Below are 23,735 nucleotides of genomic sequence, written 5' to 3' on the forward strand. Positions count from 1 at the left end.
TTCGCCCAAGGAACACACTTGGCCTTAATTTGCACGCAATGTCTACACGCTCGATTTGGGCGCAGCCCTGGTTGGTCGGGTATCGATGACACAGGGTCTTGCGGCCGCTCCATTGTTCCGAAACCAAATTCGCGCAAGTAGAGGACAATTCAAATTGAGGATTCAAAGCACGGAGATTTGCCTGAACGGACTCTCATCTCTCCCCCTTCAAGCAGGTCCGGAGGGCACCCGGAGTCTCGGAGAAAACCGAGATAAGTCCTTCGAGGCGAGCATTAAAGCCGAGGATCGCATTTTGTTAAGGAGGACGCTAGAGGCATCTCTTCATGTCCGGGGATGAAGTGAGCATCGGGCTCAGATAATGATTTGGATAAAACTCGTTGAACAAGGACTAGATATGAAAGACGACGATCTTACGAATGCATGGTGCAGTACGATGCTTCACAAGCTAATTTTGACCGAGTGTGGAGTTTTGCGAGGCTGTTCATTTTGAAAGACAAGGCTGCACCAAGGTCGCGCCTTCCACTGTGGAAGCAAGTCGGTGACTCTTTCCACGATTATTAACGACGATACTTGCTCGGTCTCAGAATGACTCTTGCTCTTTCTAGGAGTTGAAAACTTCTTCTACGCTCAAGAAGTACGCGACAGGAATCATGTTGAAACTACAACAAATGCTCTTCTACTGCCATACTAATACCCGGTCTTTACCACATTTGCGTGCCTTAATATGCCATTGGCAAAAAACATGAGAGGCAACTGGAAAAAAGAGCACAGAACAAGAAAGGAAGTCATACGTAAAATTGAGCCGTAATAGGACAGGCAAACCATGGCATCAATATTTACATACCAAGAAGAACCACATAGAGTTCACTCACCATGGAGCACGCCGGGAAGCAGCACGCCGCAGATCGCCGTGCATGTCCAGGGACACTCTACGGCAGACGCGTCGAGAAATGGAGGAAGTTGTAACCTCAGCAAGCTGGAACCAGAAAAGCACGATGGCCCCATAGAGTACAAACTGCATCTGTTACTGCGGTGGCGGAGAACATTCACGTACTCTTCAACAACTGTGCCGGTATGGTCCAAGACCCCCGACCGTCTCGAATCTGCTTCAGCTTTCTCTCCATCTACTCATGATGGCATATTGCCAAGGTCTACCTATCAGCCCTCTACCCAGACACGGCAGGCCCGCTTACAGCAGCTGACCACACAACTGCTTTGGCGGCTACAACAATCTTCTCCGTTCCATTCGTCTTCGAACGCCAAGTTGGTGCTGCCTGTACTTCCGGAAGCCACACCTCGTTTGGGAGTGCCAGACCGCCCTTCGAAGCTATTGCCTGGTTTGGAAGAGAGCCAGGGTGCTTTGTACGAGATTGGTGTGGCTGATGACGGCACGCTCGTTGGCCTGGCTGACGAGGAGATGGAAGAAAGCTTGATAAATTTGCGTGCCATGGCCGCTAGCTTGGGCTGCGTGCTCGATGTTCACAGGCGAGTCGTCGTTGGTGAGTGTGAATGGGTCGAAGAAAGTGTTGGTGATCAACCTTCAATCACCCGCACAAGCAAGCTTTGGGTTGCGGAAGTCCTTGTGAGACCCGACAACAAGAGCGTCGAGGTGATCCCGGCCGATGCACACAACGCACCGCAGGCATTCGTATTACAGGAAGAAAGTTCAGGCAAGACAACAACGGAAGAAGAAAGCACCAAGCAACACCTTCGTGTAGCTCTTGTGGGTGCCAGTGCAGCCGGGAAATCATCATTGCTCGGTACCCTTACCACTTCAGTCCTTGACAATGGCAGAGGTAAAAGTCGTCTGTCGCTGCTAAAGCATCGACACGAAATCGCTTCTGGAATAACGAGTTCCGTGGCCCAAGAGCTACTGGGTTATGATACCGAAAGACCTACGAAGAATACTGTTGTCAATTATGCCACCGGAGATGTATCCTCCTGGCCTGACGTTCATAGCTTGGCGAACCGCCTGGTTTTCCTTTCGGACTCTCCTGGGTTGCCTCGATACTCGAAATCCACATTTCGTGCTCTCATTTCTTGGGATCCGACTTGGACCGTACTTTGCATTGCGGCTGATGACGATATGCAGAACAACATCCAGAATCCGGCTGACGCGCTCTCCGTGACTACAGCGAATCAAGCTGCCGTTGAGCCGAGCTTGTCCCTGGCCCACCTGGAACTATGCCTGAAACTCGGGCGGCTGTTCGTTGTGGCTATAACAAAGATGGATGCGGCAACCAAGTCGGGCTTGAAGCAAGTACTCGGACGGATACTGTCGATGGTGAAAGCTGCAGGCAAATTTCCTGTGGTTGTAAACGCGCCTGCAACGCAGACGTCGAGAAAAGACGATACAGAATTTTCTGGGAAGGTCGACGAATTAGTGATCGAAGAGCAGAGTCGGATGGACGAGAAGCTCGCGTCTATCCAGGCTAGCCGTGTCGAGTCCTCGGTACCAATCATCCTGACGAGTGCTGTGTCCGGCTCAGGCATTGCGAGTTTGCATGCAATGCTTCGAGCTCTACCGACGGATCGAGTGGCACCCCATTCTCAGGCCTCCGGAGAGAAGCAGGTGATTTTCCGGATCGACGAAGTCTTTGCTATACCACCGTCAAAGGTCTACTCTACCTCCGCAGATCGAGCTGCCACGGACAATGGTGTAGTGCTTTGTGGTCTGGTAAGTTCAGGTACTGTCACTCTGGGTGACGAGCTGTTGCTGGGACCCTTCTTGGTAGAAGCCGATACGGGTGAGCCACTGCAGGTTCGTGCTCTGAGAAGAGCCTCATCACACCACAGCAAGCCTATCGGGCAACCGCTGTCTCGATCATTGTCTGAAAATTTCTCCAAATCCTTGCAGCTCAACGAGCAAGGAAATGCTGAACCAGAAACCCAAGTAAGATATGCAAAGGTGAAAGTCGTCTCGTTGCGCAACCTTCGGCTCTCGGTCACCTCGATGCATGCCGGCGACACTGGCACGGTCGGTATCCAGGCTATTGATACATGCGCAGAATCAACAATCGCACTTGACAAGGCTAGGAAAGGCATGATTCTGGCTCGGTCTCCTGAGCCACTTCGAGGCTACAAGTCCTTCACCGCAACCTTTCCATATTCCGATTTTGGCGGTTCGGCTTCACCTCCGCTCATCCTCGGCGGCCACGCAATTGCTTACATCCACAGCATACGAGCACCTGTGAAGGTCACCGCCGTCGCGCTTGAAGACGACGATCGGACAAATCAGTTAACGACTGACTCTAACGGTGCCCAAGTGTCTACGCACGACGAGGTCTTCTCTTTCGAGGGCGATGACGCCGCAGACGATGCGGACGACATCAATGCTCCACATGATCAGAGCACAGCGAGCCTGAGAATTTCCTTTAAATTCGTGACAACAGTGGAGTACCTCGAAAAGAACGATCAGGTGCTCATCGTGCCGAATGTAACACCCGCAGGTCCGGTCACTGGGCCTCCATCGACGTCGACGATACCAGGGTTTTCAGGCTTTGTTGGACGGATATGTGAAATGCATGTATGAGTGGGGGGAGCTAGAGACGGTCGTGGTTACTTTGTCTGTGTGGACTATATTTATACTTGAGTGCAATACATGCAAACTACTGGTCTGCAGTAATCATACCACTATCAATCACGTCTCAGCCGCCTGCTCAGACGATCACGCACGATGAGCTGCCTGTGCTAAACTATCACGTAAGACGTGGATTGATATCCGTAAGCCTTGCAGCCCGGTCGTGATTGTCCTTGCCTGCCAGAAGCAAGTAGACCACTGTGTGCGTGTTGGAGTCTCGGTATATATACATCGTCGCTCACATCTCGTGGATGTATTGGTACATTCTTGGACCAACCATTTCGAGCTAGCTGGACAGACTCATCGCAGACCAAACCCCGATCCTCCAGTTTCTTCCACCGAGGTCATGTCTTCTTTCCTCTAAAAAGCTCACGGCTCATGCCTGCTCTTGAACACTCTTGCTTGCTCTCTCCTTCAAAAGCTGCACTTTCCATTCGTGCCTGCCTACATTGTGACGGTCGTCGCGCCTTCCAACCTCATACACGCAGTCTACACGCCGTTGGTGGCGGTGGGTGATCACTCGTTCCTCTTTGCGTCGGTCGCGTTCGCTAACAGCATTAGGCTTCTTTGTTATAGCACACACCGTAGACTCAAGACGGGTGCTGCTGATCAGAACTTAAAGTTGGCATGACTTTTTATCGGAATTTAGTTGAGCGTGACAAGGTGCGGACGTCGAATTCCGGGTTGTGAGCGGGAGTGCGGCGTGTCTATCGCATGAAAAGGACTGAGGGCGTGCTGCGTTCCTGTTCGTGCGTGTTGTAGCAGACACCGTAGCCACAAGTTACCGCGACAGAGTGAATCGCGTCGCCAATGCAGATTGCCTGATTGTAATGCCGCCCGGGGGATCTGGTGACGCATCGGAAATGAGTACATGACTACCACCTCCTCGATTCTTAGGCAATCTGGGCTGCAGGCTTCTGACCTGCATTCAGCGTGCTACCCTGCTGTTTTGCCTTGTCGAACTCCCGGACCATGACCTCGCAGGTGACTTCTGTGCATAATCTCTTTCTCCTCTCGATCGGTAGTTTGTCCGCGAATGTCAACCCGCTGGCTCTTTCCACCGCTTCAAGCGGCACCTCGAAGTCCCTCAGGCTCTTCGAGTTCGGTATCTCCGTATTCGGCAGTACGAATGCACCCAGTGCGACCTTGGCCCCAGGATCCACCAAGTGATCCTCCCCATAGATAACCTTATAGAAATGCGTCGGGACAGCCACATTCGGCGGGTTCCCAATGACCTCGTAGCTGACCCTCCACTTCCCATCCGGATGTTGCTTCGGTAGATACAGCGGCCCAGTCACAACTCGAACACTAGGAAACCTCTTCGTCAAGTTCCTGCAGAAATCCTCAAAATGCGCCCAGTAATCCCTGTTGAACCCGTCTCCGACCTGCGGACACATGTTGCTCAGCACGAAGGTACTATCCATCGCCTCCTGTGACCACTTTGCATCGGCGGCTGGTGTCTGGTGGCCGCGATCGTAGCCACTGCGGAAGTAATCGTGGAGTTTTGCGCGGAACATAGGTGGGACGGTTGTGTCTTCGTAGAAGACGCTGTTGCGGCGGGAGGCGTTGTTTCGGGAGAGGGATTGCGGGGTGAAGTGTTCGGCTACCCAATGGGGGTTGCGGGTTATGCGGTTGTAGGCGGAGAGGTGGGAGGGGGTTATGTTTGTGTCGGGGATGGGAGGGGTCAGGCCGTATTTGAAGACGCCGGAGGGGTTGACGGGGCTTAGGGGGAGGTTTGATGGGAGGGGTTGAGACTGAGGTGTTGGCAAGGGTAGAGGTTGTGGTGCTGGTGCACTGGGCGCTGAGGGTGGGTTCTGGAGTGTGGTTGTTGGGGTGGGTATAGGAGTGGGTTTTGGTCGGGAGGTGAAGATTAGAGCTGTTAGGGATGCGCCGGCTGCCGCTGAGCCTGCAGCGATTATGGCGAGTGTTGATTTTGACATCGCTGCTGGATAATGATCCAAGGATGAAAGGATGGGATAGACAGACGTCTCAAGGAAAGGACCTGGAAGGCAGCGAGGCGTTGATGAAGATGCACTGCAGAAGATGCAGATGACCATTTCTCCAACAGAAATGTCGCGTCAAGTCTACGCGTGTTCGTCCTCGTGGTGCTCGCGTCTGCTGACAAGGGCTTAGGGGCATCCAAGTTACCACTAATCAGTATCGATATCAGCCACACAGGCATGAAGTGGGACTTTCCCTGTCCGCAGGGTCGCCTCTTTAGCGGCACCTGCGCCTGCACCTGCCGTCATAAGCAGATTCGAGCCATGCAAACTGCAGCAATTGAGGACCTTGTGCATTGAATATCGAGTTGAGAAATGCATTGTATCTTCGAGTCCTACAGTCACAAACAATTGTCAGCATGATATCTTGATCTTCAGCATTACGACCTTTTGACCCTTTTGTCGTCTAAACTACCCTCGATTGAATCCTGTAACGACAGCAAGATTCGCTTCTGGATGGTAGTATATTTAGAGAGTGGAAGTGAAGATGGTGCTCGATAATGATACTCGAGGATGGATCATGACCGCTGTGAGCGGCATCGGTACGGCTACATGTATCACCATCTGCAAGCATCCGCTGACTTTTCCAAGCTTGCGTCTTCGGATCAAGTATAATCTGTGTTGATATACCGATCAGACTGTTTCCGCGCTTCCATGACTTTTCGATATCAGAAAGTGATACGTTCCTCTCAGCAGCCTTGAGCCTGAGTTTTGGCGTTATGGTAGGAGATGTGAATCGAAGGTAGAGGACCTTACTAACAGCAGCGCAGCTCTTCATGTCCCTCTACTCCATGTTACCCAAATCGAAGACCTATCTGATGGACGGTGGCTACACAGCGAGACAAGCGTCGTTCCTGCTCATTGGCCTCTTTCTTGCTGGCGTGGTGGTGATACGGGTCGTGTCGAGTGTCATGCACCATTTCATACCTTCTCACGTGGTTGATTGCGACCATCAGCACGAGGATGAAGAAGCAAGTATCAAGCACAGCGAACAGATGGACGAGAGCAACCATGAGCATGGAGAAAGGACCCCACTTCTATCGTCTCGAAGATCTAGCGACACGGCTCTGCGTCCTGGAAGACGAGCCAATGGTGCCTCATTGAAGCCGGATGACCGCAGGCCATCGACCTTTGGGAGGACCCTTACCAGGACATACTCAAAATATGTCCAAGGACAAAAAGACAACTGCGACGAGGGAGGTCCGTGTAAAGGCTTTTCCGATCCATGCGGTCAAGATTGCTTCCACTTCATGCAGCGCCGCACATCATCGCCCACAGTCCGCCAGGGTCTGATGCCTCGCCAGCCGACCTGGAGCAAAGTCAATTTCCCTCAGACAGAGCCTGTACCGGAAGAAGTGGACGAGAGCGGAGCACATTCTCCTCGCGAAAGCGGCCGACCTCGCACTCAGTCAAATATACAAGCCGATCACAATGTGAACCGATCACGATCAGCGACTCACCACTATCATCATCCGCCGGGCGAGCATGACTCTGTAGGCGCGAAAAGAACAGCATCAACGCATTCGCATGCCCACTCGGAGGGACAGGAGCACCATCACCACGTTCCTACTAATGCTTTCATGGCAATCGGCCTACAGACGTCCATAGCCATTGCTCTTCACAAAGCGCCGGAAGGCTTCATCACTTACGCCACCAATCATGCTAACCCAACCCTAGGTTTCGCTGTGTTCATGGCACTATTCATCCACAATATCACAGAAGGTTTTGCAATGGCCCTGCCCTTATACTTGGCTCTTGGTTCCCGGACCAAAGCCATTGTATGGTCTTCGTTTCTCGGAGGAGCATCCCAACCGCTAGGTGCAGGCATCGCAGCGTTGTGGTTCAAGCTTTCCCAGAGGCACCACCATGGTGGACCTGACGAGGCAGTCTACGGAGGGATGTTCGCTATCACAGCGGGCATCATGACAAGTGTTGCGTTGTCGTTGTTTTCAGAGAGTCTGCAAATGAGCCACAAAAAGGGGATATGCATAGCTTTTGCATTCATTGGTATGGGTGTATTGGGTGTCAGCTCGGCACTGACAGCCTAGTGATGAAGCAGACGGAAGTTGGAAGTTGGAGAAATAGATGAAGTTGTGATACCCTGCATGAATATGTACTTTATTCTTCTATTGTTCAGGACGTCCACTGTTCCTTGTTTCCTAGCTAACCACACCCGTAACTCAGGCACGAGCGCTTTGGTAGCAGCCTGTTCACGAAGAACAACCTGAACGGGAGTTTCCGCAAGATCGTACCAGGAGCGTGCCAGTTGAATTGCTCAAAAGCCCAAAATCAAATCTCAAAGAATAAATTTGCCAGCACTTGATTCTAAACACGTGAAACGCGCTGGCAGCGTCACTGCGCCAAGCGGCCCATCTTTCCGAGTTTCCTGCGCAACAGACTTGAGACCTCGTTGAGCAGTCTTGCAGAGCTCACTTGCAACGTGGCAGACATGACTCAGGTCAGTCTTGTCGATTCGACTCGGCTGTCTGCATTGCTGCAAGAGGCACTGAGTTGGAATGAAGAAATCTCATCCATCATGGTATCGGCGCAGAATGGATCAATCCTAGCCTATGCGTTTCGTGGACAGACGCCCTCAGTCAAAGCAATGCGGACTCGGTCTACAACGGTGACAACAGCATATGCGATAGCCGGACAGGACACTCTCATCTTCGAAGCACAACGAACAGGCGCACTGACAGTGATATCGGCCATTGCAGATCAAATACTGCTCTCCATCACTGGACCTGAATCACAAGGAACCGACCCCTACGAGAAAACAGTACACGAAGCTGCGCAAGAGGAAGTAGATGGTACAGGAATGGAAGACTCCCAGGAGCAAGATCCAGAGATGTTGCGACTTCGTTCAGACCTGGAAGCGGTTAACCAAGAGGTCGCCAGCATCATTCGCGACGATTTAGCCGGAATGAGATGGCCCGAAGACATTTGAGCACGTTTACTCGAACAGCCATGCCGCTTCATTTTACTCCCACATCGATATTTGTGCGATATTGGTAATTCAACAAGAGCATCGTCCCGAGTCGCGAAATTACCGGTCTTGCAACCCGTCGTTCCTGCCTCTAGGATCCTCGTCGAGCAAGTGCAACTGCATTAGTTTTGGCGCATGGTGCCTTCGCGAACCCCACAAGATTGCAACCCCGGATCAGTTGCAGAGCTCGGCTACCTCGAACACATCTACATCCAACCATACCAACATATTTCAGCTTTTGCATAATTCAGCGACATAGATAACTGCTTGTCGAACAACCAACTGACCTCGTGGCGCACTACGCGCCAAGCGCTCCATGATGTTGTGCGTACCTGCATGCGACTCGGGTCGCTTCCAACTAGTGATAACCATGACTGACCTCGACTTCTCACAGCGCCATCCCTCCACCTCCCCGTTACCCCACGGCAAATGGCATGCCACCAACTCCCCTGGAGACCGCCAATCAGTTGTCGAAGCCAGAGGGACCCGAGTACACATTTCAGTCTGGCGAAGGTAGGCGATCCACTCCAGGGCTTGGAAGATGGCTAACATTAACAGGCATATACGTTCTGCGAGACGACCTGCAGCTAGCGACACCACCGCCACATCCATCAGAGACCCCAATCACGAATCCGAACCCTCTCGCGACCACGACTAGCCCCCCCACGAGTGGTGCCAAGCTCACTGTTCTGACGCTCAACCCACGTCAAGTGCGCCCGCAACTGAACAAGGCAAGTACTACCACAAGCAATCTGTTACGATGGAGAACCTTAGCAAGAACAGACACAACCAAGCCCAAAGACACAAAGGACATCAAGGAGGTAGAAAAAGAGCCTCGTTTATCTTCTGATAACAGTAGTACGAATAGTGTCAACGGCGACTCCAGTGCCAGCACAAAGTCCTCAACGGCTCCAGCTTTTGGAGAGGGCAATGTAGCGTTGACATTGACCAATTCCCGGGACATGCTTAAGAAGAGGAAGCCGAAGAACAACATGATTAAGAGCAATTCGTCCTTCGTCTCGCGTGTCATCCCGCATGACCACCTGCCTAAGAGGCTGGCTGAGCGAGACCCTCAGGGCACCTTCGTCTTCGTCAATATTAATCGCGCTTTCCAGTGGCTCGACATGTCATCGAGTACCAAAGCCGAGCCTCTCACTAAGATCCTGTTCACAAAGGCTCATATGCTATGCCATGATGTCAACCAATTGACCAAGGACGACACACATATCGATGTGGTCATGGGCTCTTCGGCGAGCGATATTATATGGTACGAGCCCATGTCACAGAAATATGCTAGAATCAACAAGAACGGCATGATAAACAGTACTCCCGTCTTCAAGATAAAGTGGATACCAGGCTCCGAGAACCACTTCCTAGCTGCTCATCAAGATGGTTCGCTGGTGGTCTACGACAAGGAGAAGGAGGATGCTCCGTTCGTACCCGAGACCACGACCGACGAGGATATCGACTTTGAAGAAGACCCTGACTCAATTCTCAATATTACCAAGAGTGTAAAATCGACGAACCAGAAGGCAAATCCAGTTGCCTGCTGGAAGCTAACCTCAATGCCCATCAACGACTTCGCCTTCTCACCAGACAGCCGCCATCTTGCTGTGGTCGCTGAAGATGGTTATCTGCGTATTATAGACTATCTGAAAGAGAAACTGACAGATGTCTTTTCCTCCTACTACGGAGGGTTCATTTGTGTCTGTTGGTCACCGGACGGGAAATACATCTTGACTGGGGGACAAGATGACCTAGTGTCCATATGGTCGCTTGCCGACAGGCAACTTGTGGCACGCTGCCATGGTCATGACTCGTACGTCACGGCGGTAGCCTTCGACCCATGGAGATGCGATGACAAGACCTACCGTTTTGGAAGCGTCGGATTAGACTGCAAGCTGTTGCTCTGGGACTTTAATGTTGGCATGCTGCATCGACCAAAAGGAGCTCAGAGCAGAGCCCGGGGAAGTGTATCGGGTTCTGTTTCACTAGCACGACATCGGACCGAAAGCGCTTCTGCCAACCGGTTAAGGTCGGAGTCGAACAGGTCAGGTCCACCTCAGGAGGAAGAAGAAGAGCCCGAGTTCATCAACCACCCGATAGAGCCTCGAGCGAGAACTGCTAAGCTACCGCCTGTTATGGTCAAGGCGGTGGATACACATCCGCTTTGTGGTCTTGCTTTCGAGCAAGACTGCATTATTACTTCATGCGAGGATGGGCATGTGAGGACTTGGGATCGACCTACGCAGAATGCGAGTGCTAGCCAGCTTGACCTCAGCAGCAGTTCGAAATGAGTGCCTTGTTGTTCTCATCGCAACCACACATGCAGAGCAGCTGGCATGCATGTGCGAAAGATGAATGTTCTGCCCAGAATCTTGTTGGTACAGTGTTTCAGGATGTGGTATCCCATGATAACACGTGCAACGCTTGGTCCAAGAGGGACAACTGATTGATACACAAGCTGTCGGTAGAATTTTCCAGAACGCACAGGGATGTTGACAGCCGCAAAGCGGATACCAGGTGGATCTCTCTGGTGTTGGCTGTCACATGTTGGCTCCCGAAACGATGAGCCACCGTTGGATCTTGATAAGAAACTGCAAGGCAACGTGTCGGGCATGTGTGTCGTTCATGGCACCTGTTGTTGCGTTGTTGGTTAGATACCCATAGTGGTAGTATCACATGGCCAAGCACGAGTGTTGCGTGTCAGTCTTGGTCAATCCAGAGGAACAGGAATTCTTGGGTTGAAATGTAGCTTCAAGTCTTTACCAATTGTATGGACCATCGTTTCTACTGATCTCAGGATTGCGCGGTTGCTCCATGCCGGAAGCTGATCTCATGTGATTCTGATACATCACTTATCCGTGCTCACTTGTTCAGACAATGAAGGGACGATTGGTCATGCTATCAACATTTGCACGACTGGCTGCTGTTCATGTTCAAGCCACATGCGCCACCCTCGATCAACGAGCTGAGTTTGACATGGAATCTTCCTTCTTGCACAGCGAACCAGCCACGGCAGGCTGTCATGAGGCTGTCTCGGGGTGGCATACCGAGCAGCCATGTGGAGCATGATTTACCGCTAGGCTTGATCTCGGCGACACTACTGTCATGCCGGTTATCAGTTGATCCATCGAAATCCCAAGAGATATCTCTATCCATATCAGTGTGCAGAATTTGCATGTATCGCGAGTTGTCAACGTGTGCGAAGTCGTCGTCAGCAACTAACCCTGCGTCAGACTATCAAACACAAGTTCCTGCTGGACAGGCAGCACTGCTGATTGGGAGAGTGGTCATACGAGTAGCCTCGGGTCGCCCGGTCAGGCGGCGATGCTTAAACGGTTGCATCCGTGCCGTTTGGCTCTACGTAGAGTAAAGACTTATCAGCAGTAGAGTAGTAGTAAGCTCTCAATCGATTGCGTCTTTTTGCTTTTCTCACTTTCCTCGCTTTGTCTAGATATGCATCCACTCCGGTACCTGACAGATCATGTCATGTCCTTGAAGCATTTCCACATGGTCCCAGTTTAGAAGTAATCATCGCATTCTCTTACGATCCTCACGTTTTCGGTCCCTTCTTTTTTGAGTTCCCTTGATCATCGCAGCAACACTCCGTTGACGCCCCGCGTTGGCTCACCACAATCCTTCAGTGAAGACATGGTACTACTCGTTCAGCAAGGCATTTGAGCAAACAGCAATCCTTCCTTTCTTGCCGATAGCACATTACTTCAGCAGACCGGTTGATCCGCCATGGCTTTCAAGTTCTTGAGCGCTCATACCAGTAGCGGAGGACACAGTAGCAGCGTGAAACTATTCGAGATACGGCTGGACAATGATTACATCGTCTTCCGAGGAAGTGAAGATGAGGCAGGAAGCGCACAGCTGGCGGGGCAACTCGTGCTGGCACTGACTGAACCCTTGACGATAACGGGCATCAACCTGACATTGAGCGGAATTCTGCATATGTCGTAAGTCTATCGACCCTGAAACGTGTGTGTGCGACCTGTCACCACTATCTGGATGCCCTGAAACAAGTCGAGCGACTAACGCATCCAGCTACAACACAACCTCTACTTCCTCCTTATCTGGTCGACGAAACGCATCGAAAGAGATAACCTTCTTCCAGCAGACATGGAACTTTCGAGACCCCGGTAAAGGACGAACGGAGAACCTCCCCAGCAACAACTACTCATGGCCCTTCGACCTGGTGCTCGATGGCACTCTCCCCGAAAGCGTAGAAGGAATGAAAGACGCATACATAGTGTACAGATTCAAGGCCGAGATTGGGCGCAAAAGAGCAAAGGACATTGTGGTCAGAAAACCCTTACGGATTGTCCGAACTCTAGGCTCAAGCGCACTCGAATTGAGCCATGCGATGAGCGTCGAGAACATATGGCCAAACAAGATCGAGTACTCGATAAGCACACCCAGCAAAGCCGTCATATTTGGGTCATTCTTGCAAGTCGAGTTCAAGCTGATACCGCTGTTGAAGGGATTGACCATTGGGAACATCAGTACCCAGCTGAAAGAGGAGCACGAATTTGTGGTCGATCCGGGATGGGGTGTACACGCGCTCAATGGGGGTCAGATGAAAGACGATCGAGTAATCGCGTACGACAACTACACTCTGGACACCGATAAGGACCTGCAGATCATAGATGAGGCTGCCGAGGGTTTTCAGTTCTCGCGGTACCTCGAATTACCCAAGTCTTTGACGAAATGCATGCAGGACTGCAATGTCAAGGGCATCAAAGTACGGCATAAGATCAAGTTTAATGTTCAACTGCACAATCCGGACGGACACATCTCGGAGTTGAGGGCAAACCTGCCTGTCTCACTGTACATCTCGGAGAGCCTTCCGTTGAACGAAAACAATGATCTAGTCGATCAGACGCCGCAAGCTGGGCGAGCTGCTGTTGAGAACGACATGAACCATTCGGCGCCACCGCTGTATGGTGAACATCAACTTGACCAGCTGTATGGTGATCAGCAATTCGAGGCAGTCTACAGCGGATATAGAACGCCTGGTGCAGCACTATCTAGCACAGGAACACCATATTCGCACAGCAGAAATATCTCTTCGGAGAATCTAGCAAGTCTGAGCGGCGTCGTTGATGGGAACATAGATTCGACGCACGTGTCTGCGAGCGCACTCCAGCATAGATTGCAGGATCTGCGTCGTACAGACAGGGTGGTTCCGACTATTGCACGAGATGACCATGATCAACCGTCGAATGGCAGTCTATCGAGGCGAGGGTCCCTACCTCATTCAAACTCGCTACCCCATACCAATTCTCTTCCTCGTTCGAATGGAGATTACTTCGTCGGCATAAATGAAAGCGACACCTCAGGACACCAATCCCGTGGCACAGCCAGCGGCAGAACCAGCCAGCCAGAGTCAAATGATGTATCAAGACGGACATCAAACGAGGATCAAGATCACACATCCGGCACAGCAACACCATTCTTCCACACAGACCACTTCGAAGATCTAGCGAAGGTCCCCTCATACTCAACAGCCATCCGAACACCTGCACCACGATCGCATAATTCAGGAGTCGATCTCCCCAGTTATGGCTCGTGTATAGCGGAGTCCCGACCCGCAACACCAGCCGCACCGCCCATGGCACACCTTAGAGATCCGAATGTGAGGCCAGAACACTCGTTGACGTATCCGCCGCTGGAGCCGCGTACGGGAAGGCCGGCCCTAAATAGGAATCTGAGTGAGTTGCAGGATGAGGAAAGACGGTTACGGATGATGCAGCTGAGAGGTCGGAGTTAGTTGCTGGGGACTTGTGTCTGGGTACGGCGTTTGGGTTGCATTGGCAGGCGTTTGGGACGATACCCTATGACTATGGATAGGACTACGAAGAGAATAGAGGGGGAGATGGGTTGATATGGGATCTGGGTTATGATATAGCGGTGCATATAAGGATTTGGATATCCGGATGGGACGGTATTGAACCAGACTCTCGCTTCTTCTCTTGGCTACGATCGTTTGGGTGCGATGAAGCGGTTTCTTTGGATGGGAACTATCTATGTATCTTACGGCATGTTATCAGGTTACATATTTACTACCAGTGGCATGTGCTGAGCACAGTGTATTGTGAAGTGCAACCAGCCTCGCAGGTCATCTGTTCTTTTCGACCTCTTCCGTCTACGAATTCCTCATCTCTCGCAATGCAAGAATATCAGGCTCTGATCAGGCACTGAACGAACGACCATGCAGTAGCCGAGCTGTCCTCCGGCGACCCCCTGCACCTGCAGTTGGGCGTCAGCCACCAAGCTTTTCGGGAAGCGAGAATAGGCTACAGCTTCCGTTCGCCCTCGACTAACGGATTCGCTTACAGCTTCTTTCCGGCAGGACCGGCTAACATTCGCTGTCTCTGAGATCAGCTTCCGGTTATGCTTGCCCTGTCATTGATCAATTCGCCTGTGACTGACGTTTGGATGCTCAACTCTCGGATGGCATGTTTTTCGTGCATGAAAGGAATCTTGATCGGCTTGACACCCCTGGTCTCCATGATGTATGCCGCTCGAAGCTGTCGCTTCTGCTGTCTGCCACTTCATGAGCTTTGCACTCAGCCGTCTCCAGGAAAGATGACCTCGACATGATCTCAAGAACCACTACCATCGCGGCAGTATGCTAACTACGAATAGCCACGAGCAGAAGCCAGCATGTCCGTGATAGTGCGACATCTGAACGCCGACAGCTCTTTTCTACTCATCTTCTCACCCAAAGAAGAACCTACGTCCGATGACCTTCTCTCCGTAAACGGCGCCTTCACGGTGCTAATTGATCCGTGGCTGGTCGGCCCCTCAATTGTCAACGCCAAATGGTTCGCAGTCACCCGTAGAGTCGTCCCGAGTGCGATCAGCCACCTCTCCGAGATCGAAGAACCAGACGTGGTCCTCGTGTCGCAGAACAAGCCGGATCACTGCCATAAACAGACACTTCTACAGCTGAGGCCAGAAGGGAAGTCCCTCATTGCCGCTGAACCCGGAGCCGCAAAAGCCATCAAGACTTGGAACCACTTCGATCCGAATCGAGTCACTGCGTTGACAAAATATGATGCTAAGGCTCGCTTCGGGAATACTTTGCGGCTGAGGATACCACCACTGGGTCCGGATGGCCTGCCAGGTGAGCTTAACATTGCCTTCATACCTGCTAGGAACTATGTGACTGGTCTGCATAACGCATATGGGATTACCTACCAGCCTCCTACTAGGGTCAAGGTGCTCGCTCCAGTTACGACTATAGACTTGCCGCGACAGAACTTCTCCATGCCCTTTACGCCTGTGTCTCTGCCAGCTCAGAGTCCACAGCCTATGCTGTCTCCGGCTTTTGCGAGGCCAGCTTCGTCGTATGTCAGGACGAGTCCGGAGTTACCTCGAGCACGGCCGACTACTGCGCCGGACAACCACAGGCTCGCCGGAAACTATACACCGCGGCTGTCCCAACCTTCGACTACACGTCCACCTGAGTTCTCAGCGCCTTTAGACCATACGAACACTGGATCCTCCGAACGAGATGCGAAGCAATCTCAGACAGGCCGAGCATCAACGGCCGTGCCTGTCCCAGAAGTCAACTTCGACACAGACGCACTAATCAACACTACCGATTTCACAACCACCCTACCAACCCCACCACTTTCTGCGTCAGTATCCTCATCAGCATACTCAGGCCCCTCATCCGACATCTCAGACGACTCGCCCATCCCACAAACCGCAAGCACGAACACCTCCTTCTCATCCTCCCCAGCACTACCCTATTCTCCATCCCTCCCACAACTCAAATCCCGCTACTCACGCGCCCCCACCATCCACCCCGCCCGTCCAACAGCAATCTCATGTCTCTACTCACCACACGGTATCCCCCTGTCCGACCTGAAACCCTACATCCAGCACCACCTCGTCCCACTCCCTGGCGCCTTGCCGTTGACCTGCCTATTCCACTCCTTCGATTACGCGTCTAACCCATGGTGGTTCGGCGGGAATATCATGATGGGTGTCGATGGGGGGATGGAGATCGCGAGGGCACTGATGGCACGGTGCTGGGTTAGTGCGCATGACGAGGTTAAGGATGATAGGGGTGTTGCGGTGAGGTTTTTGAGGTGTGAGAGGATTGGGGAGGGGGTTGTGAGGAGGAAGATTGAGGAGGCTGAGGCTGAGGGTGAGGGGAGGTGGGAATGTGATGTGAGAGCGCTGGATGTTGGGGAGGAGGTTAGACTTGGGGCTAGTGGAGAGAGAAGGAGGGCGGGAGATGGTGGGGTGGGGCTGGGACTGGGGCTTGGATCAGCTTTGGATGTTGAGGTGTTGGATGGCAATAATGGTGGGTGAGGTCGTGAACAAGAATGCGAGATCATGGTACGACTTCGCAAAGCGCACAACAGCCCAGCGCGAAATCTCTCGACATCAGACACTGGCCAGACCGGGCAGAATTACACTGTGCATGGCGTAGCGCCCAGCAATATGTCGACACCTCCGGAGGAAAGAGATCGACTATCAAAACACGGTCTGAAGCTATTGAGCACATCAATTAACATCACACTACCATCAAGGTACTTCCGACCGGGAATTAGCTCGCCTAGAGCATCAGACGTTATCCCACACGAGCACACCAAACCTACCAAACGGTGAACGGAGCCGAGATTGGCGCACTATCAATGGTGGCCTGACGACACGGCCGCAAGTTTCGCGTAAGGCAGGCGAAAGTGGTTCGCGCCTGACACGAGCAGGAGTCCTTGCAACTAGACGAGGCCCAGAACGGCAAGAGATAGACGTGGTGGGTTGTACCGATGAGATAGAGCATGGTACAAGGGGTTACATGAACTACAGGCGAGCTCAGCTCACTGTCTACTTGGCAATGAGGCCAATAAGGTGAACCGGTGAGGCAACCTGACCAGACATGAAACAGATACGCTGTGCCGCTCGGGTAGTGTCCGAGCCAAGACATCCATTTGTCTGACCTAGCACAACGGTGAACCGACTTCACCAGCCACGAAACAGCGCACGATGAGTCGCTAGGCGCGAGCCAAGACCCCTCATGCAGTGTATCTGACCGCTGAAGCACACCGGTTAGGGGTGGTGTGGTATGATTATTCTCTCGCTCGGGTAATAACGTCTTGAACCACCCCCGTCTAGCATGACTCTAAATTTGGTCTAGGGGTGGGGTGGGATGGTTCAAACTTCATTATCTACCCGAGGAAGGGTATACAAGCAAGTCGGTGGTGGGTGGTGGGTTAGCGGGGGTCATCGAAAGCGTTTTTTTGGCGCAGTCAATAGACGGTGGACCGGATATGATATAGCGTGAGAATAACGCGCGAGAGGGTGGTGTGCAGAGCAGGCAGGCAGGCAGGCAGAGTGGCTGGGGCGCCCGAATTGCAGTGATTGGTCGGGTGGGCACGGGCCTAAGAACCGGTGTGAGCTTGCTGTGCACCATCGGTTGGGTAACTGTGGTATCACCTTGTGAGGCAAGACAGAAGATGCAATGCAGTTCAGTTCAGTTCAGTTCGGTCCGGTCGCTTCAGTTGTTTGGACTGTGGAGAAAAGTGTAGGCTTGGAGTTGCATACCACTGCACAGCTGGAGAGGGAGGGAAGTCGGTGTGTACATGCTTGTGCTCAGTGTTCCACCCATCAGGGTTGAGCTTTTGGCTTTTGAAGGCAATGCCATGGGAAACTGAGATGAGGTTGTATGGCATTGGTACATAGTACGTATGACTGCGTCTACTTAGCCAGTCAACCAGACCATGTACTGTATGCCACGACGAAGATGAGCTCAATGAAGAAGAAACTTGGGCAGGAATGCACGTGTAGTCTCAGATCGATGCAAGAAGATGAGGTTAATTGAGCCTGTTTTCTACTATAGATAGATAGCATAAAGGAGATACAATATGCGATAGACAGCATGAAGGAGACACAATAGGGACACTATCGCGCCATCAAAAGTTACAATATCATGCAATACAGTACAACCTTCATACCTACCTACTTCGACCCTTCCGTGGTGTCGATCCTGTCCTGTCCTGTGCGCTCTGGACAACGTGCATGCACGCGTGCGTGACGTTCTAAACAAATGACAGTGATAGCTAGCTGTTACTGCGTCGCACACCGGAGTAGAGTACAGTGGGCCGGTTGCTTTCACGGTTGTCTGGGGCGTCGGCGAGGCTCAGCGGGGACAGAACGCTAACGTAGGTATGATATCGCGGACCGGGGAAGTCGTGCCTTCGTTCGTTACTTCTTAGGGCGGTGTCTGTCTTTCTGTCTTTCTATTTATCTGGCTGTCTATCTGTCTGTCTGTCTATCTGTCTGTCTGTCTATCTGTCTGTCTGTCTATCTGTCTGTCTGTCTATCTGTCTGTCTGTCTATCTGTCTGTCTATCTGTCTATCTTTGTGCCAAAAGGGTCACGACGATGGATCTATTGATTAAGTGATATATCACGTGGTAGGATCGATTCTAAGTAGTAAATACTATACCGTGGTACAAGACTCAATTCGGGCAGAACAACGTTTGATATATTATGTTCTATACTACCAAAGTCCGGCTCTCGCAGGTATGATATGATGGTAGTCGAGTCGAGTTTATGACGGAGAAAGGGGAGGAGAGCAAAGCGAAGCGAAGGTCGTTGGGCAGGATGGTATGGCAATGGGTATGGGAGGGTACTGTGTAGAGACACAAGATTCAGCTCTCCCAAGTATGTTAGCAAGAAGATCGGGCTCGGTTCGGGGAAGGGGTAGATGGGCAAATCGAAGCGAAGGTCCTTGCGCAGAATGGAGATGGGAGTGGGAAGGTGGGTGCTGTGTCAATACATGCGCGCTGGTTAGTGAGCGTTCGGGAGAAGGTTTCGGGGTGATGGCAGGTGAGGCTGCTGTTGATAGCGTCTATTGGGGTAGTGCGAAGACATGTATGCGGATTGTGTGCACCGAAGGAGAAGATGTCTTTGTGTTGTATTGTCAATCTGGGGAAAGTCTTTCCCAGGTTCATATCATGCTGAGACCGTCGCGCTCTTGGATGAGGATGGGACGAAAGTATGGTTACTTGGCTGTAACGTAACTTAGCTACTCGGACTGGGACGGAGCGGAGTAGAGAGAGCTCGATTCTTCGTCTGCCTTCCTTCGGTCGGGTGATGTCTACCGCTGTGCGTGGATGGTACTGTAAGTTCATGGAGCGAATCAGATGTTCTGGGATCCAGAACGCATCCGTCCGTTCGTTATGTTGCGCGTTTGCGATGGTGAGCCAAAGGTTTGGTGCATGAGGATACTGTATCTTCTGCGGTGGGTGTTTGCTGGGTGCTTGCTCATCGTCGAGCGAGATCGGCCACTGAAAGGTCGGGTATCAGCATCTTCGCTACAATTAGCCCAGTCTAGGTTGTTGAGCAAGCAAAGACAACCACCTTCCGGGACGAACTAGGCGGTCGTTCCCAAGCACGAGGCTTGCAAAATCGAGCGGCCTGGTCGCAACTCCGGGAGGCGACCGGCCTGGTAAGCTCGCTGCTCGCGCGAAGGGGAGATGCGACTGGGATGCGGTAAGCAGAAGGATATCGACTGACGCACAAGTTGTGGGTGGCAACCTCGCGGCAATGAAGTGTCCTGGCTCATGGCCCTGATTTCAGGATGCAGCGTCGCAGAGAGTAGCGAAAGCAAGGGCGTGGCGACAACTGGCAATAGTGGACGGGTATTGCTTCGACGTCGCAACGATGAAGTAATTTCGTGGGCGGAGCGGGGTGGAATAGGGACTGAGTTGGGATCAGGATATCTGATGTGCTCGGTATGGTCTGACCGTCCGAGATGCCGAGGTATTGCGCTGGTGGATGGTAGGCGGCAGGGAAGGGCACTGTACAGTATGAGGCCCGGAAGAGTGGGAAGATCGTACCTAGGCGCTCATACTCCCTGTATTTCACAGGGATAGAGATGGATACTTTTGCTGGTAATCATCCACACCTGGCGTCTTCACACTGTGGCCCCATGTATACCATGCATTTAGTCATCAAAATCTATATTGGTGATCTGGAGCGATGGGGCTGGTCGTTTGTTAGTGTGAAGAGTCTTATGGATCTGGTGGTAGAGGGAAGGGCCCTGGTGATCGGCCGCACGCTATACCGTAAGAGGAAACTCTTGAGAAGTGGGAGGCTGAAACTCTGGTTTGTACAGGGGCAACCGCGAAGCTTTGTATTATTAGGCAACTGGTTCTGACTAATGAGACCACAGTCGCGAAATATCTTCCAGACGTTTACTAAGCATATCTATTCATGGTGGCCAGGGTGCGGATGGAAGTAGTCAGGATAGACGGTTTTTGAAAGTGATATGGATGCTCGTACCAGGCTGAGATGGCGATCGGCAATTACCGAAAGCTTGATCCTGGCTGCCATGCTTGTTACATGCTGAGTAGCGATGGCATGAGGTACCGGTAACGTCTTGGACGGTTAACGCGCACGAGTACTTTCCGACGTACTCTTCGATTCATTTTGCACACGTGCCTCTATCCACTGCTTCTACAGTGTTAGGATGACAAGGTTGAACGTCGTAGTAGCTACGAACAGTGCTGCTCACTGTTTCTTGTGACTGCGCGGGAAAGGAAGCTGGCATCACTGTGCTGTAAAGCGAATCGAACCCGCTAACCCTAAATTGGGCTACTGTTATTGACCAATGATAGAGGCGCGTTCACTAGCTCAAAGACGTTGCTGGGTACAATCGCACTCTAGACACACGGTCCTCTCAAGGACTGCCCCAAGCATTGAGACTACCGCACGGCTTCGTGTAGCTTTTTGGCCCTCATGAGCTTTTATAGTCTGTCAGGACGCTATTTGTGTCTCTGTCAAATTTCTATCATGACTGGAAGATTCGAGTATCATGTCGAGGTCGACAACATCTCAGATCGAAGAGACCATCGTTGGCAAACAGTGAGACACGACCCGATTGATTCCACATGGAGTACTCTAGCCATCCTTTTTTGGCTGTCTCCAGAGTTGTAGGGCCAGGCACTGACCTCGCGTATCTTGTCCCGTGGCTCCGCTGCAACCCTGCTATAGCATCAGACTAGACAGTGCGCAGTGTCGATGTATACAATTTCGCAAGGAGAAATCAGTACCCAATTCCGACAAGTTACGTGCTCGGTAGAAGAGAGAAACAACGTTCAAGCTTGTCTGTGGTGATTTCGTTGTCAGCCACCAACGTGCAGGCATGGTTGAAATTCGGACGTTCACCGGTTGTCAATCTGCCGGACGCCACGTGGAGCTTTGCTTCTGTGCTAAAGCTCGTACCCTACTGTAGTGTCCAGCTGTGGCGTGGCCTGGAAGCACATGTGGCTGTCGTAAAGACTGTCCGGAATAAAACATAATTATTGATTACTATCGGACAACGTCCCTGTTGCTGTAACGTCCACAATAAGTGATAGCGATATGGCTTTGCGCGGTACTCGATGTGCTACAACGTAGCTAGTTCTTCCTGTATCTAAACCGGATAACCGAGTGACTATCACCCACTCAAAACCTGGTGTGATGCTTCCTAAAATGGCTATTTGAGGGACATCGACGGAATGGCGTGGCTGGTGCCAAGGCAAAGTGAGCCCCGTTCTAGTCAATATTCGGTTGACGCTAAGCTCGTTGCTGAATGCACATGCTGATTCGCTGCGAAGTCTGAAACTGACCTCCATCGTCATCTACCATCGTGTGTCGTGAATGATCGGTTTGATGGCGACCGTGATCAGCACTGGTGATAGACCTGAGGTGAGCTCATGCCTGTAACAGGACTATCCTGCTGCCTGGAATTTGTAATACCGAAGTAGCTGTGCCCGGGGCACCCTCTCAGCAATGGAAGGAGGCCTTGAAGCAAGGTTGCATGCATTGGCCTAGTGTGCGTAGCTGCGTACCGTGCTCGTCCCACTGCTCGTCCACGACGTACCTGGAAGACTCGTTGGTTGTAACGTGCCGATGGATACTTTGCTCTCGAAATCGGTAGTTGTCTGAAGGATTGTACAGGGTATGCATGTATTCGTACCGACGTGGTGCAAAGAATCTCCTTACCGATTCCAGAAGGCTTGCATAAGATTCCTGACTTGACATTGTTCGACAGAGCGATCTATTGGCTACGGCTCTTCCTCTTCTTCTTCTTCTTCTTCCTCCTGCTTGGTCGAGTCTTTATCTTGTTGGTCAGACATGCCTTTGCACTTGCCACCGTAGAGGTGACCATTGCGTGCCGTAGTCCTCGTAAATTCAGTGCCACAGTGAGGACATCGGGCTTTGTTTGCGGTCCCGCTCTTCTCGCGTTGGTGCCGTAGCAGGTTGCTAAAAGTCGAAAATTGACGTCCATTACAGCCGTGGTCCCAGCACTGAGGTTTTTGTCTGTTAGGGCCCATATCGACCTCGTTCGGAGTCGACTCGAGTAGTTGAGGAATTGGAGGAAAGTTCGACGGGACAGGAGGCATGGGGGGCATTTGCTGTGCTCGAGGTTGAGTGTAGAATTGATCGGGCTGGCTAAGTGTGGATCCTGGCAGTTGCGATGGCTGCATTTCGTGCCTTGCTGCTACATACGTGTTTGCAGTGTTTTGCCTACGCTGGGGTGCAAGCTGAGCATAATTAGGAGGAGTGTTTGCTGGTTCGAAATAACCCGTCGGCTGCTGATGTAGATATGGCGAGGTTACTGGCGTGAAACTGTAGGCTTGAGGGTTGTACGTTGGCTGTGTAGACTCTATGGAAGGGACGAACATCGCATTTGCTGCATCGGACTGTCCCTGTTGCACCTGCCGCGCTTGTTGTTCGGCATACGCGTACATCATCTCAGGGCGGCTACTGCTGCGATGCCGCGACTGTTCTGGCCTATTGTGTCGAATTGGCGTGCGGTCTCTGATGTTTGGTGACTTCGAGAGCCGTCGCCCGAACGCCTGCTGCGCTGCCCACCTCGGAGGAGAAGTATAGCTGCTTTGCTGCTCACTTACAGCATTTGAGAATTCTCCTTCAGAAGTGATTGCTGAGGGTTGTTGGCCTGCACTGTTCAGCAAAAGACAACCTGCAGCGAATGAATTTCACCAACCTTGATATGTTGCATACACCCCTGGATGATAGTGTCCGGGTAAAGTACCAAGATGATGCGGTTGGTGTAGCACGGTCGTTGCCATACTGCAAACCTTAGCTACAGTCCATAATTCAATACAACCTTGACTAACCTCTGAGGCAGG

At 51.9% G+C, this 23,735-nt stretch overlaps 8 protein-coding genes across 8 annotated transcripts; 6 read left to right on the top strand and 2 right to left on the bottom strand.

Moving 5' to 3' along the window:
• Window positions 1-823: 823 nt before the first annotated feature.
• PMZ80_000092 (uncharacterized protein) lies at window positions 824-3,532 on the top strand (the record flags this gene model as incomplete). Its single annotated transcript, XM_064868546.1, has 1 exon — window positions 824-3,532. The coding sequence occupies one exon, from the start codon at window positions 824-826 to the stop codon at window positions 3,530-3,532; it is 2,709 nt and encodes a 902-aa protein (XP_064734043.1).
• Window positions 3,533-4,473: 941 nt separating this feature from the next.
• NUC1 (nuclease) lies at window positions 4,474-5,520 on the bottom strand (the record flags this gene model as incomplete). The annotated part of the gene is made up of 1 exon (XM_064868547.1): window positions 4,474-5,520. The coding sequence occupies one exon, from the start codon at window positions 5,518-5,520 to the stop codon at window positions 4,474-4,476; it is 1,047 nt and encodes a 348-aa protein (XP_064734044.1).
• Window positions 5,521-6,356: 836 nt separating this feature from the next.
• On the top strand, window positions 6,357-7,628 carry ZRT3 (Zinc transporter; the record flags this gene model as incomplete). Its single annotated transcript, XM_064868548.1, has 1 exon — window positions 6,357-7,628. One exon carries the CDS (start codon window positions 6,357-6,359, stop codon window positions 7,626-7,628), a length of 1,272 nt encoding a protein of 423 aa, XP_064734045.1.
• Window positions 7,629-8,029: 401 nt separating this feature from the next.
• Window positions 8,030-8,527, top strand: PMZ80_000095 (uncharacterized protein; the record flags this gene model as incomplete). The annotated part of the gene is made up of 1 exon (XM_064868549.1): window positions 8,030-8,527. One exon carries the CDS (start codon window positions 8,030-8,032, stop codon window positions 8,525-8,527), a length of 498 nt encoding a protein of 165 aa, XP_064734046.1.
• A 473-nt stretch (window positions 8,528-9,000) lies between these two features.
• Window positions 9,001-10,863, top strand: PMZ80_000096 (uncharacterized protein; the record flags this gene model as incomplete). Its single annotated transcript, XM_064868550.1, has 2 exons — window positions 9,001-9,079; window positions 9,125-10,863. The coding sequence occupies 2 exons, from the start codon at window positions 9,001-9,003 to the stop codon at window positions 10,861-10,863; spliced, it is 1,818 nt and encodes a 605-aa protein (XP_064734047.1).
• Window positions 10,864-12,313: 1,450 nt separating this feature from the next.
• On the top strand, window positions 12,314-14,345 carry PMZ80_000097 (uncharacterized protein; the record flags this gene model as incomplete). The annotated part of the gene is made up of 2 exons (XM_064868551.1): window positions 12,314-12,531; window positions 12,620-14,345. 2 exons carry the CDS (start codon window positions 12,314-12,316, stop codon window positions 14,343-14,345), a joined length of 1,944 nt encoding a protein of 647 aa, XP_064734048.1.
• An 896-nt stretch (window positions 14,346-15,241) lies between these two features.
• Window positions 15,242-16,903, top strand: PMZ80_000098 (uncharacterized protein; the record flags this gene model as incomplete). Its single annotated transcript, XM_064868552.1, has 1 exon — window positions 15,242-16,903. One exon carries the CDS (start codon window positions 15,242-15,244, stop codon window positions 16,901-16,903), a length of 1,662 nt encoding a protein of 553 aa, XP_064734049.1.
• Window positions 16,904-22,646: 5,743 nt separating this feature from the next.
• Window positions 22,647-23,500, bottom strand: PMZ80_000099 (uncharacterized protein; the record flags this gene model as incomplete). Its single annotated transcript, XM_064868553.1, has 2 exons — window positions 22,647-23,346; window positions 23,496-23,500. The coding sequence occupies 2 exons, from the start codon at window positions 23,498-23,500 to the stop codon at window positions 22,647-22,649; spliced, it is 705 nt and encodes a 234-aa protein (XP_064734050.1).
• Between the last annotated feature and the right edge of the window lie 235 nt (window positions 23,501-23,735).

This window comes from Knufia obscura (genome assembly GCF_036327395.1).
Source record: "Knufia obscura strain CCFEE 5817 isolate CBS 148926 chromosome Unknown scaffold_1, whole genome shotgun sequence".
In the NCBI taxonomy this organism is placed as follows: Eukaryota; Fungi; Ascomycota; class Eurotiomycetes; order Chaetothyriales; family Trichomeriaceae; genus Knufia; species Knufia obscura.